General features: G+C 37.3%; 1 protein-coding gene across 2 annotated transcripts; it reads left to right on the forward strand.

Annotated features, from left to right (window-relative positions):
• Nucleotides 1-5,487: 5,487 nt before the first annotated feature.
• Nucleotides 5,488-13,979, forward strand: b3gnt5b (UDP-GlcNAc:betaGal beta-1,3-N-acetylglucosaminyltransferase 5b). 2 transcript variants are annotated; one of them, XM_079877233.1, is made up of 2 exons: nucleotides 5,488-5,564; nucleotides 12,301-13,979. In XM_079877233.1, the coding sequence occupies exon 2, from the start codon at nucleotides 12,497-12,499 to the stop codon at nucleotides 13,622-13,624; it is 1,128 nt and encodes a 375-aa protein (XP_079733359.1). In that variant the 5' UTR covers nucleotides 5,488-5,564; nucleotides 12,301-12,496; the 3' UTR covers nucleotides 13,625-13,979. The 2 variants fall into 2 exon arrangements, with proteins under 2 accessions (XP_079733359.1, XP_079733358.1); XM_079877232.1 differs by lacking the exon at nucleotides 5,488-5,564 and adding an exon at nucleotides 6,220-6,395.
• The last annotated feature ends 1,061 nt before the right edge of the window (nucleotides 13,980-15,040 follow it).

Here is a 15,040-nt window from a genome sequence, read left to right on the forward strand (position 1 = left end):
TGCAAATACTTGTTCAGTGATTTTTTTTTTTTGTCTCACTTTAGATCATCTTTAATCGACTTTTTCCCTCTTTCTCTCTCTCCTTTTTTTTTTTTTTTTTTTTCTATTTTGCTCACTCTCCAGCAGAAATCACTTACTGCGATGTTGATTTGACTATTGTGATTTGAGTCTGATCAAATGAAAAGTCCAGAATAAAATATATTTTGATAGTAGTGTGTTCTCTGTCTGTGCTTTTGAACACTGCCTTCCTGAGTCGTCAAGAACATGAGCATTAAAGTCTGCCTTTGTTAATAATTTTAACTCCTTTAAAACTCATCTTTGATCACCAAAAATTACATATTTAAAGGTTTTGTCGTGTGAAAAACATTTCTTCATGCCTTAACCCATTGAATCCCAAATTTTTTCTTTTTTTTTTTTTTCTTTCTGAGATGACATATATGAATTTGTATGGTATTTGTGGATATTAAACAGTCCATGTCAATTATGTAAAAAGATTATTGAAAAGTCCATGAAAAAATGTCTTTTATGTCTAGTCACAAATGTGACCGGTAGTAGAACACAGGGAGTGTAGGTCTATGGTGTTAATGCATTTAAAACATGACAAACCTCAGCAATTAGTTTTAACACTGGGTTAAATAGTTGAAATGAGTGTTTTATTCCATTAAACATTGTCTGGCTCAGTTTCAAAAAGGACAAAATAGCATTCCTATGCTAGCAGTACGGCACAAATAATCAAATAAAATGACAAATAATAGGAAATTGGAAGGTAATTATTATAAACTTAATTATAAACTGAAATAAATAGCACAATAAATAAGTACAGATAGATAGAGAGAGAGAGACAGACAGACCCTGGATCACCAAGGTCAAGTAAATCCAAAACTTGACTTGAGGTCAGTCTGAAATAGTTAATAAGAATAACACAGGATAGGGGACATAGACTCGTGTTATACCACTCTTCATTTTCATTTTTCATTTTTCTGCACTCTGAGAACAGAATATGTATTAATATAATTTTAATATGTACAGTATCTCACAAAAGTGAGTACACCCCTCACATTTCAGCAAACATTTTAGTATATCTTCTCAAGGGACAATACTATAGAAATGAACCTTTGAGATATTTTAGAGTAGTCAATGTGCTGCTTGTTTAGCAGTATATATTAACTGTCCTCTGAAAATAACTCAACACACAGCCATTATTGTCAAAATAGCTGGCAACAAAAGTGAGTACACCCTAAGTGAACATGTCAAAACTGTGTCCAGAGTGTGACCATTATCTAGCACTGCCTTAATCCTCAGGCCTGGAGTTCACCAGAGCTGCACAGGTTGTTACTGGGATCCTCTTCCACTCCTCCATAATGACATCACGGAGCTGCTGGATGTTAGACACACATGGCGGTTCTCCACCTTCTGCTTGAGGATCACCACAGGTGCTCAGTAGGGTTCAGGTCTGGAGACATACTTGGCCACTCCATCACCTTCACCTTCAGCTTCCTCAGCAAGGCAGTCGTCATCTTGGCGGTGTGTTTGGGGTCGTTGTCATGCCGTTCGGCCCAGTTTCTGAAGGGAGGGCATCATGTTCTGCTTCAGAATGTCACAGTACATGTTGGAATCCATGTTTCCCTCAATGAAGCGCAGCTCCCCAGTACCAGCAGCACTCATGCAGCCCCAGACCTTGATGCTGCCACCACCATGCTCGACTGAAGGCAAGACACAATTTTCTTGGTACTCCTCACCAGGGCATCGCCACACATGCTGGACACCATCTGAGCTTAGTCATAACCATCTGATAACTAAGTTTATCTTAGTCTCATCAGGCCACAGGACATGGTTCCAGTAATTCATGCTCTTGGACAGGGTGCTTTCAGCAAACTGTGCGGGCTTTCTTGTGAGCCTGCTTCAGAAGAGGCTTCCTTTTGGGACGAAACTGACTTGTTGCAGTGTGTGTGGAATATGGTCTGAGCACTGACAAGCTGACCTTCCACTTCTGCAACCTGCACATGGTTTGTCTTAAAGCATATTAAAACACCACATAGACATATAAACAACATTAAAAACTTGACATAAATGTATATGAAAGCCAAAATGTAGCATACAGGTTTGCCTCCCTCAAGCTGGATGAACTCTACAAGTTTCTGTAAAACCTGATGATCCTGTTCCCCAGCCTGAGAATTCTAGAGATTCAATGGAAGCAAGAGCCGTCTGTAGGCTATAAATGAGTCATATGATCAGTCACACGTCTGCTTATTTAATTAGTGACCTGGAAATCTGCGTAGTGCAGAATCTGCATTTTATGTCAACTTTGTTTTTTTGTTCTTAAATTCTAGGTTGAAAAAAAATCCATATTTTCATTGTGTTTCTCAGATGTTTGAATTTATACTTTATATACATAATATAGGCTAATATATTACAGGCCTATACTAATATGAATGTCTTGCTCACAGAGGGCGCTGAATCACACAAAACAGCACAAAAGCAGCAAGTCAACAAAAAAATTGTTTACAAATCAATTATTATTTAATGAATTATTTAGACTTTAATGTACTGCAGTCTGGGAGTAGCTGGGTCCAGGGGCGATTCCAGGATTTTATAAATGGGGGGGCACAGGGGGGACCAAGAACCAGTGAGGGGAGGGGGGGGCCCATGGGAAATCAAAAAATTCAACTGGAAAAACTTCTCCTAAAGTAGAACAGTCTTTTTTTTTCAATTAATGATTATGCAGTCTTACATACATCATTGTTTATTCTTTCAAGCAGATATATTTATTTGTATGAATTAAATATAATTAATCTTTATTAAAGCTATTATTAAAGAGCAGTGAATGCTTTTCTCTTTTTATTTTGTTGTTTGAACAATATTAAGTGTACAGAAGGCATTAGGTTTATTACGCACTGTCACTTTAAGACCGAGTGTGCAGATCCAATTGCACTGCTAATGCACATCCGATATTCTCACAACTGTACGTTCTGTAAAGACATAACCTACTGTGTTTACGTGAATACTCTCAAAAACGGACATGTTGTGTGTATTTGTCCATTCAGACGCGAAAGAGAGCTCAATTCAGTCCTTTGCGCGCAGCGCGCTTAGCTGTCTAACGTTATGCAGGGCTGCACTCTTCGGGTCGCGTGTGTGTGTGTTCGCAAAGAAAAACATACCGAATAAAGCTCTCTTTCGCGTCGTCACTCTTATTCAGATCTGTCCATATGTCTGCCCTTCTCTTTCTCCCAGACGTTTACATTTTTGAACGATTTGTGAGACATGCAGCATCAAGCGCATTCCAACTCGTGTGCCGCTGGGTATCAGCACGTTACAATTCAAATGTGCGCATCTACCACAAACGCAAATCAGTTCTGACTGGATCTCTTCCCCAATCGTCCCTCCCTAACATTTTAGTCTATTTTTTATTCGTTGACGAAAATGTCAATACATTTTCGTCAACGAATAAATAAATGTAGGCTATTGACGAAAATGTCAATACATTTTCGTCATAGTTGTCATTTAAAACTGTTTTTGATATAGTTATGTCTCGTGTTCGTCTGTGAAAAATGCCGTTGACGAAAATAATGGCGAACATTTTTCGTCAACGAAATTAACAATATAATACTGTAATTGAGTGTGCATACCATAAACAGTGACATGTCGAGGTGTCTCTCTCCTGACTCCTGTTTGAAAAACGCGGACCAGAGATTCTGCTTTGCGAATCGCAAATCAAGCAGTGATTGACAGCGCTCTGATCCAATGGCGTTGGGCATTGTCATGTTGACAGTAAATCTAGCCCAATGATGTTGGGGGGGCACCAGGGGGGGCCAATCATATTCCAGGGGGGGCCGGTGCCACCCCGTGCCCCCCCTCTAGACACGCCCCTGGCTGGGTCAGAATGAAAAATGTGATATACATAGTTTTTTTATGGTTATAAAAATAAAAACGTTCTAACGTTTTAACGTTCTGGGAAGTGGGAATGTTAGTTTATTGTCATTAAAGAAAACCTAAAAATAACCATTCGGGAACGTTCTGTGTAGCTTCTCTTTGGTTGTTACAAAAAAATCCCACCCTGTAACATCTAGAAAGGTTAGTATTCCCATATGGGAATGTAAGGGAAACATTCATGTTTGCTGGCTATTGAAGCAATAAGGCCCAAGTGATTTAGAACAGATGAGGGGCCGGAAGTGTCTTCCCGCTTTTTCTGCGGCTCTGGTTCCGGAAGTATTTTTCCCATAGGGATTTGAAAAAGTCTTTGTTGAGAGTTAGGCCCTGTCCCAAATGGCGCACTTCATGAGGACTTTCGGTCTCGTGGACTTGAATTGCGCGTACTCGCTGAGTCTACGAATCCGTAGGCCGTCCCATTCAGCATTTTACCGCTCTGAAGTGCTCAGCAGCGCCCCCTTTGTACCCTTGAAGCGGTCTTCCGCGAAGCCCGCATAGATGCAGGCTCCACGCACTTTAACTACCCAGGAATCCTTGCGAAAGGCCAATCAGACAACAGATGGGAGGAGATTTCACTCAGGGATAATTGTTGACATGGCTGAGAAGAAAATATTACGTTTTGTATTACCTAGATGTATATTTTACTAGTTGTTACCTACAGTTTATACAAACATTATGGTCATCGAGCAGTGGTTGATGTCTCAAACATAATAATAGTGCGTTGAATAATACGATCGCATTATGATTCATTAAATAAATAGAACTGAATGTCAGGGCTTTACTGAGTCATATATAAACACAGTATGAATATTGAAACCTGTAAATTCATCTGAAACTCATGCACATTTTCATTATGTGTTAAAATTGTAATCTTAGTTCAAATGGAACATTATGTATTATTATGTACAACTGTATACATCATTTAAATAAGCATGATGTATCTATTGTCCAGTGCCCAGGTGGCATGCACAATATCAAAATATAGAACTGTAAAATTAGGCTGTGTCGTTGACATGGAGATAAGCAAAAATGTGATACCTCTCAATGCGCTCTCGTGGACTCGCGCCAAGGGCCCTATAGATCTGCACTACATGACGTCACCAAAGTGTGGACTCTGAGGAAGTCCACAAGTCCGGAGTGTGGGACAGGGCCTTTGTAGATTAACGTCGGTGGCCTTGAACTTGAAAAATGGTGTCTACTGACATCTTTCCATGGTTGAAACGACATACCTTCTGACATTCATTCATGTTTATTTCATGCTATAACTAGAAGGAAAATATCACAGATTCACGTGCCACTTGAACTGAGGCACTAGTGATCTGTCACGACTCACGACTCATTAAAAAGCCACAAAACAGAAGTGATTTTTTTTTTAAATGACAAAATTTGAAAGCTGAGACTGTTTCATACCAAAAGTACCTGCTCTATCTGTCTGCACATCAGTGTCCTCTTTACTCTGTGATGTAGCCTATTTTTCACTGCTTGACAACATGATGTCTGGCGTGAGAGCCCTATGGCTTGTCGTACATAGCAACAGTAACTAAGGGGCAAAGGGTCAATTGACCCATTCACATTTCCGGGTTTCTCATAACTTCGCGGAAGTCGTCATAGTTGGTAATATAGGCCTAGCTGTGAACGTGAGTCTACATTAAATGTTTTTCATGTTCCCATTTGCTCAAAAACTCCACAGTAGCGTTTTTACAACTTTCAAAAAGAGGGGGAAAAAATAGAGAGAAATTGATAACGGGAGTTGGAAGAGAGAAAGATGTCAATTTACCATCACTCCCACAGCCGCTGTAATTAACGTTAAGTTAGAAACACTCTCACGGTAGCCTTAACTAGTTTTTTTGTCATTTGAAAATATGAAAAACTTAGCAGGATCTACGATGCTGATGACCGTTACAACACGTCATCACACTCTGTGGAAAAAGGTCCATACGATCGTCCTTTAACGTTTAAAAGTGCTGTTTTAAATAATTAGTCCTGTTTTAACATCTGACCTTATTACATAAGTTGCATCTCTGTGTGTTCATTCTGCTAAAGTTTTCTGAATAGCTTGGCGGAAGGATTATATTATTTGTTATCAATAATTTACATTTTTTGTTGTTGCTGCAGGGTTTATTCTATGAAATATTTATGCCATATAGTATAAATGCTTTTATATGTCATATAAAAGCAAATTTAGCATCGCTGTGTGTGATTAAGGGCTTCAGAGCAGCATCAACTAGAGACTAGACTGATCAACTGTACCTTTACACGAAATATGTAACGTTAGGCCTATAGTTATTCACGCGCGTGGCGCGTCCCCTTTAACACACATTTAAACAAATACGGGAGTGTCCTTCTTTTTCTTAAACACTCTCACATTCATTCCTCCTCGTGGTTAGTTCCCTTCACTACAACTTCCTCAGAGCAACAGTTTGACAACGAGCAAACCAGGACAGCGTTAACTGCTGTCAACCGACCTGGTAAGTCCTTCTTATACTCAAATGCTTTAATTTTTTGGTTTACTTTAAAATATTATTTGCCGAATAACAAATTTGTCATTATAATGTATAACTATATGTGATCACATAGTATAGTCATCACATTTACCTTGCGATATCCCTTATTATATGCCGCGTCAAACGTAACATAAAGCTGAAATATAGCACGAACACGCTTTTAATTTAAACCATTTCACACACACACACACACACACACACACACACACACACAAAAAGTTTAAAAAAGGTCTAAAAGGATAAAACACAGTTATACTGGAATACTTATAAGGGAAGAGTGTTTTTCTTGTTCAAAGTGTTCAAAGTAAAGGGTGTTTGGACACTTTCTGCTTCTGTGTGAACGTGAGGAGAGCTGATTTCACACATCCACTAACACTTGCTTTAAAGTCAACCACTTGTGTATATAAAAAGAGATCAGATCAGTCCAGCATTAGGCTATTTTGTTTGCAGTTGCTACTTGGTTTGACGTGGTTATTTTGCAAATATTATGCAGTTTATGTTCAAAAGTGTCCTGATTCTCGTTTGTGGCCTCTGTATGACTGACATCTGAGCGTTCAGATACCTGAATTACATTCAAACTTATGATTTAACAACTTTGTGTTTTAAATAGAAGAGACAGAGTGCTATGTTCTCATTTTTACCTAATACATCAGTTGAATATACTGGTGAACTCCACTTGAGTTAAAATGATTCATGTTTAAAAAGTTACTTTATTCTTAGCATTAACTTTTTCAACGATTTTTTTGTGAAACTTGTCAATTTCCCATTTGTAATTAAAGGAATGGTTCACCAAAAATGATAATTATTTTATCATCTTCTGTGGAACAAAATACATTTTGAAGAACTGTTTTCGTTCATATTAGGGTAACTAAATCTAAATTGCAGCAGTCATTTAGATTTACAAAATGTAAATCTTTGGGTGAACTATCCTGTTTTTAACAACATCTTGTTGCTGTGAATGCTGGTATAGCCTTCTAAGCTTATCAAAGTTGTGCCATCTGAACCCCTGCAGGGTCTTCAGAGTTACTGAGAAATACAGTAATGATCATTCGGTGGGAACTGAAACATTCTTCAAATTGACACTTCTCTTTTCATTCTTGTTCAGGAGTTTTTTTTTTTTTTTTAAACTTGCCAAATAATTTTGGTAATCTTAAAAGTGTAACGGTCTGCTATTTTGAATTGCCTTGTTCTGAGCTACCTCTGAATCTGCGCAACGAGAAAACATCATGTGTTCTCTTAAATCTTAGACCCAGACAGATATCAGGGATGTCATTGGGTTTCAACAAAGAAAACAGAGACGGGCATAAATACATGAAAATTATTTTTTTTTTAAATAAAGATACGAAATACCTCACTTAAAAATGATCAAAATAAAATACCAAATACAGTGTGGACATTTTTATTTTATTTAAATACAAATATAATATTTTGTACTTTGAAAATATTCATGTGAAATCGGCCATTCAGTGAAGGATCGCTATAGGGTGAAATCTATTGGAATCTATTCTGATTCCTCACCCTATCTTATTTCTTATAAATGCTGAAAAGTCACTCACCCAATGCTAAATTAAGTCTTAGAGCAGCGGTTAATGCATGAAAGTTGGGGTTTTAGGGGCCTCAACTAGTTGATAGCCTACAGGAAATCAGCATCCTGATAAAGAGGTTGACTGCTGCAAAGTATTTTATGTATTTTGATACAAAAATACAAAACTTAAATGTATTAATTTGTAATACAAAATAATTTTTTTTTCATAGGCTTCAAAATAAAAAATGCAAAATAGTATTTTGTATTTCAAATAGGCTACATATTTTAAATACATGTATCCCCATCCCTGCCCCCTGCTTTTCTCTTCACATTTGCATTTACATTGCATAATATTTGCATCGCATAACTTTAGATGTGAGAATATGCTCGATTTTCTTTTAGAATTGTACAGAGAAATCATTGTTTTATTCTTCTATTATTTGTAAATACTGTTTTTTTTTTGTAGTTGCTCTTTCCATCAGGTCAAACACTGGCAAAATCTTGCAATCTTAGACTTGCCAATTCAATGGAAAGGTTACTCAAGTTACTCAAATTTAGCAAAGTTTGACATAACAAGGATTGCTACATGTCGGGGTGTAGAGCTTGGCTTTTGTAACAAACCTTGCTTGGTTGACAGTTTGATAGACTAGATTCATGCAAAACAGGAATTTTCGAAATGGCAGGCATTAGAAATAACCACCAAAGCTTTCTAAACCATTCACTTTGAATGAAATGCATCCAATGACCGCTGAAAGTTGAAGGACGATTCTTTGTGTAGCACTACTGTGATGGATTTGCATGTAAAAAAGAAAGTTTCAGTTTCTGTTTTTCCAAGATTATGTATAATTGATTATAATCAATATAATTAGTCTAAAATACTATTTAATCAGTATATTAGACTGTACTGATCTGAATATTCTTAGCAGAAGTCATGTCTAATGGTAGAAACGTAAGGATAGGAGATGATCATTTTGTCAATGCCAGTTTTAAATAACCTTAAAAGGATAGTTCGCCAAAAATTGATTCCGTCATTTACTCACCCTGATGTACTTCCAGATTCTTTAGACTTTCTGTCTTCTGTGGAACATAGGCCTATATTTTGAAGAATATTTTTGTCCATTTTATTAGTCAATAGGGTCCAAAGCAACATGGTACAGAAAATACTTTTTTTTTTTTTTTTTTTTTCTCATAAATATATTCTTATACAGGATTGGAACGACATGAGGGTCAGTATGGAAGTAAAATAATGTCAAATGTTTTTGAAACAAAAAGCCTGTTGAATTGCACTACTTGAAAAAAAAAATAGGCATTGCATTAACCATGCTTGCATTTAAACGCATTGTATTTTTAGGGCTTGCATTTTTATGGGCTGAAATTCAACATGGTTGAATATTTAAGCTGTGAATATTTCAATTAAAAACATTTCAAACACATTTTCATTATTAAAAAATCAATAATCCATATTCACCTTTCATATTTCACTTCCAAAATATTCAAACTGTTTAAAAATACAACCTATAATATTCAACAGGCAATTTTCGGTCCATTTTATTTCGCTTTGCAAATTCGCTTCCTCAAATTCAGTGGTTCAAATTCGACAGTAAATTCAAAGGAACTGCAGGAAAAGCAGTAGATTACCGAGCATACTCTCCATCTGCTGTTAGTCGACCTCACCAGCAGGTGGTGCAAAAGCGCGTGTTGTTGACGAAGACCAGCAACAGTTTAGAACAAGTCATTCATTCATTAAATGAAAATGATTATCTGTGTCAGTATATATGCGGAAAAGATGATAAAGACACAGAAGCTGTGTTTATGTTTCATTCAATAACTTCATTTTTACTTTCCCTGTGTAGCCTACATGTCATCAGCTTTCTCTACCATGAACGGGATTATAATCGGTTTCCCTCAAGATTCCCCTTCCGTCGGGACAAAACGCTTAACGTAGCTTATGGACTAATATAGTGATATGAAAGACCAAACTCGCACCTTATTGGGGATGTAGGCTGTAGGCTACTATATAGGCTAGATGGACTAAGAATATGAACGTAACGCGCAAAGTTTCATGTTGAGCGTTTCGTGATATGGCATAAAATCAACACTTGATCAATACTAACACTTTCTCTTCTCTCTCTATCTATCTATCTATCTATCTATCTATCTATCTATCTATCTATATATATATATATATATATAATATATATATATATATATATATTAGTATAGTAGGCTATGCCTATGTGTATTGCATTAGCTTAAACTGGGAAGAGTCATAGTAGCACTTGCATATTGTTGTTGTCCTCCTATTGTTAGTTTAACTGTAAATCGCTTTGGATAAAAGCGTCTGCTAAATAAATGACTAAATGTAGCCTAATAAATGTCAAATTGGCTTGACATTGGACATTCGCACATTTAGGGACCGTCTCAAAAGTTGCATACAAAATTGGCATACACGTTTCTAACTTCTATAGCAAACTTAGTTTAATTTATTTTAATAAATATAAAAAATCCAAAGGGTGCGCAGTATGCCTGACACTACATGAACACTTTACAGTTGGTTTTATGACTGTAAGTCGTTCTATTCAAATGCTATTGAAGTTAGAAACGTGTATACCAAAGTCGAACGTCAAGCCAACTTTATGCCAGTCTATCACTGGGAAACGCTCAGCATTAAGCTTTGCGCGTTATTTTGAGTCCATCTGCTTGCCTGCGAGTTTGGTCTTTTATATCACTGTAATTAGTCCATTAAGCTACGTTAAGCGTTTTATATGTCCAGCAGGGGAATCCTTAAGTATTGAGGGAAACCCTAATAGCTTGCATGCAGCACATCACAAATACACTTACATTGCTGTAAATGAGTTTCATGAATGAATGGCTTGTTCTAACTGTTGCTGGTCTTCGTCACAACACACGCTTGCACCTCCTGCTGGTGAGGTCGACTAACAGCAGATGGAGAGTATGCTCGGTAATCTACTGCTTTTCCTGCAGTTCCGTTGAATTTACTGTCGAATTTGAACCACTGAATTTGAGGAAGCGAATTTGCAAAGCGAAATAAAATGGACCGAAAATTGCCTGTTGAATATTATAGGTTGTATTTTTAAACAGTTTGAATATTTTGGAAGTGAAATATGAAAGGTGAATATGGATTTTTGAATTTTTAATAATGAAAATGTGTTTGAAATGTTTTTACAGCTTAAATATTCAACCATGTTGAATTTCAGCCCATGCAAATGCAAAAAAAAAAAAAATGCAAGCATGGTTAATGCAATGCCTATTTATTTCAAGTAGTGCAATTCAACAGGCTTTTTGTTTCAAAAACATTTGACATTATTTTACTTCCATAGGTCAGCAAATGATGACAGCCTATTTTTTTTACTCTACATCATTTTTTATATTTAAGACCCATTAATATTATACAAAATAATAAGGTTTATATGACATTACAATATGTCCTAGTAATTTATTAAAATAGTAATATTTGGTATAAAACAACAAGTAGTATTTGAACACCCTGTGACGTGGCTCAACTTGCCCACAGTGCAAGTTGAGCCACATCACGGAATGTTCAGGCATCTGGGATATTCCTGTAATTGATCACGGCCACTTGGTCGTCTCGTCTTTATCCCTATTCGGACGGGATTAGTTTACCATGGAGAGGTGGGGTAAAGTAATTATTACCAGAGCTTCTCAGTGATTTGACAATGCCAGTAAAGATTACGGCGACTTTTACCTTCAGTAAAAAGGTCTGGAAAAATTACCTCAGGTAATACTAATCCTGTGCGAATAGACCCGCTGTAAATAAATATTCCATCATTTCCTGTTTTAAAAGTAGTATTTCCTCGTTTTTTCAAGTATGGAGACGCTTGAAAAAGCATTCAGTTGCGATCTAGACGCTGGGACAAGTCTGTGGCAAAACTCAAGTGTTTTCCACATACCATTCAGATCAGAAAGAAAGTCGAAAGCACTTGTTAGAGGCACAAAACTTATTTTAGCGTTATTACCAACATATTCCGATCTGAAGTTAATTAATACATTGTTCGACCAGACCTAACTGTTTTATATAGAAATATAGGTTATATGTGTTTGCGCACGTGATATCAGGAAGCAACGTAATACGCACATGACAACAGGAAGTTGACGTCGGTGCGTAAAACGATTTACCCCTCCAACTTCTGCTAGTTTTTCTGAGATATCTTATCCCGTGTGAATTGGCCTTTATTATTATAGACGTCCTGTGGTAAAATAACATTGCTCCATCTACCTTTGTAAAACTAATCACGTCCGAATAGGGCTTTTGGTCATCCTTGTGCAGGGAAAATCAGCTGATCATGTACCTTTCTCTTACAGACTTCCACAATCACACTGGGTGAACCTCATTGATCTTTTGTCATGACGAGAGCTTCAACATCAGTGGCAGCTGAGCAATCACAGTACCAGACTATTTCTCAGATTTCCAAGACTTGGACAAGTTTTGAAGGCCATCATGACTCTAGATGAAACCTAGCCAGGAATCTCAAGAATCGGAACTGGAGCCAAAGTCATAATGTTTCTCAAAATGCCTAGATTCAAAAAACACCAACTACGGCTGATATCAGTGTGCTTTAGTGCTTTACTGTTCATGACGTACTGGGAAAAAATTGACAATAACATTGTAAGCCACGTAATGTCTTTCTCTTACCGCCACCTTCTCAATAGCTTCACGTTCATTAACGCAAGCTTAAGAGTCAATCCGGAAGACGCTCTAAAGTACAGATACCTCATAAACAACGAGAGGAAGTGTGATGGAAAAGACATTCTGCTCCTGCTCTTTGTGAAAAGCTCCTCTGAGAACTTTGAAAGACGACAGGCCATTCGCTCTACTTGGGGAAATGAGACGTACATTGAGAAAACGCTGGGTGTTACGGTGAAGGTGCTGTTTGCTCTCGGCCTCCATCCCGAACCAGAGTACAGAAGCAAACTTAAGAAGCAACTGTTCTTTGAGGACCAAAGATATCATGACCTCATCCAGCAGGACTTTAAAGACACCTTCCACAACCTTACCCTGAAGCTACTTTTGCAGCTTGGCTGGAAAGAAAACTACTGCCACCATTCCCAGTTCCTCATGTCTGCGGACGACGACGTCTTTGTCCACATTCCCAACTTGATTCGCTACTTGCAAGGGATCGGCCGTGGGAACGCCAAAGACCTTTGGATAGGAAGGGTGCACCGCGGTTCGCCGCCCGTCCGAGACAAAGAGAGCAAATACTACGTGTCCCGAGACATGTACCCGTGGGTGTCTTACCCAGATTACACCCCTGGATCTGGGTATGTCCTTTCCAAAGATGTAGTTACCAGAATCTATCAAGCTTCACTCACCATAAACGCTTCCTTTCACATTGATGACGTCTTTCTTGGAATCTGTGCTAAAGTGATGGACATTTCGCCGAAGGATCACTTGTTCTTCTCGGGAGAAGGAAAAGCTCCTTATCATAGTTGTATCTACAACCAGATGATGACCTCACATGGACACGTCAGCGATATTCGTGAAACGTGGAAGCGTGTAACAGAAGCTGAAGTCGGTAAGGAGGCCTCAGGACTGATTCGGAGGCTCTACTGCACTGTCATGAAAGTGAGGCTCCTATGTGTACCGTTTATTTCAAATTCTTACCCATGTAAGGCTGCTTTTTTTTGAACATTAAGTAAAAGTAAAAGGAAGAACCCTTTTGTAACAAGTGCACTTGTGTCATGGTCAGGTTACTAGAGAAACTGTGAACTGTGCTGCCCAGGACCAGTCAGTTAAGGAAGTTGGTGTTGGGGTTGGGGGAAGTAATTTACCGAAATGAACATGAACTAGTTGAAAATTAAGATTAAACGAAAGCACAGTGTTGCGACGTATATCATATTTAAATATGTGTACTCAAAGTCATCAGAAGCCCTACCTGTTTACTTAGGCAGCGAATGTTCAGCATTCATTTTTGTAGGTTCCTGTGTAAGGTTGACTTGCAATCAAACTAATGTAGCTTTCATCCAAATATATGTTGTTTTACTCTGTCTATATATATATATATATATATATATATATATATATAATTTTTTTATTATTTATTATTTATATATATATATATATATATATATATATATATATATATATATATATATATATATATATATAAATTTCCATTCCTTTCCATTTGTCCATTTGACATCTAATATCTAATAAAGATATTTTTTAATGGGTTGAGTATTATAATACTTTGGGTTGAAGGGTTTTTCTTAGATTGACAGCATCCAGTTCCTGGCCTGAATGAAAAGCCAGTCAATATCAATATGATACTTTGCACGTGACGTCAGTTGTACTGGCTGGCGGGCAAGAACGTCATTCTCTAGCAACGAAAACCAGTAAACTAATCAAGGATCTTGCCAGAACATTGCCAGTTTTAATATACAAAAGTTGGTGTTTTGAGGTGTACACGACATGCCAGATAGTTGTTGTGCGATTGGATGCACTAACCGCGTTAGTTGCCCGCCAAATATCACGTGACTGCAAAGTATCAATTGCAGGACTATTTGAAAGCAGAAAAAAGAAAGAAATGTTCTCTCAATTTCTACTGCTTTTATTTCCAGCCAGTTTTTTAACATGCAAGTATGAACATTCAATATTTCAAGTATGAAATATTCAACAACAGACATATACTAACCAAGTTTTCAGAGACATTTGATGAACAGAATGGATTGAGTCCCTAAACAGAGCAGTGCTACTGTGAATCTCATTCTCATGATCTTCTTTCCTTCCTGTCTTACTGTAGCTCTGTCTGATGGCTGTCTTATGTTACTGACACTGTGGTTTATTGCTCTGTTCACATCTGCAGACTTTCTGTTTGTCAGAGTCAGTAGAAATGTCTCTTTAGTGTCCTAAGTTATTGTAGAGCGACCCTGTCTACTGCCTGTAAACTGTCTTACGGACTATTGCACAGGTGCACTAAATGTTTATGATTCATTGAAAAAGCTTTAGAATATAGTTTGAACCCTTTCCAATAAAGATATGTAAAGCTTTTTTTTTTTTTTTCATCTAGGTTACACGTTTGTCTGTTAATTTTATTTTGTGTGT

This window comes from Squalius cephalus, assembly GCF_949319135.1.
Source record: "Squalius cephalus genome assembly, chromosome: 7".
Taxonomy (NCBI): Eukaryota; Metazoa; Chordata; class Actinopteri; order Cypriniformes; family Leuciscidae; genus Squalius; species Squalius cephalus.

Coding starts and splice junctions, on each gene's coding strand:
- b3gnt5b (XM_079877233.1), top strand. CDS start 12,497: ATGTTTCTCAAAATGCCTAGATTCAAAAAACACCAACTACGGCTGATA.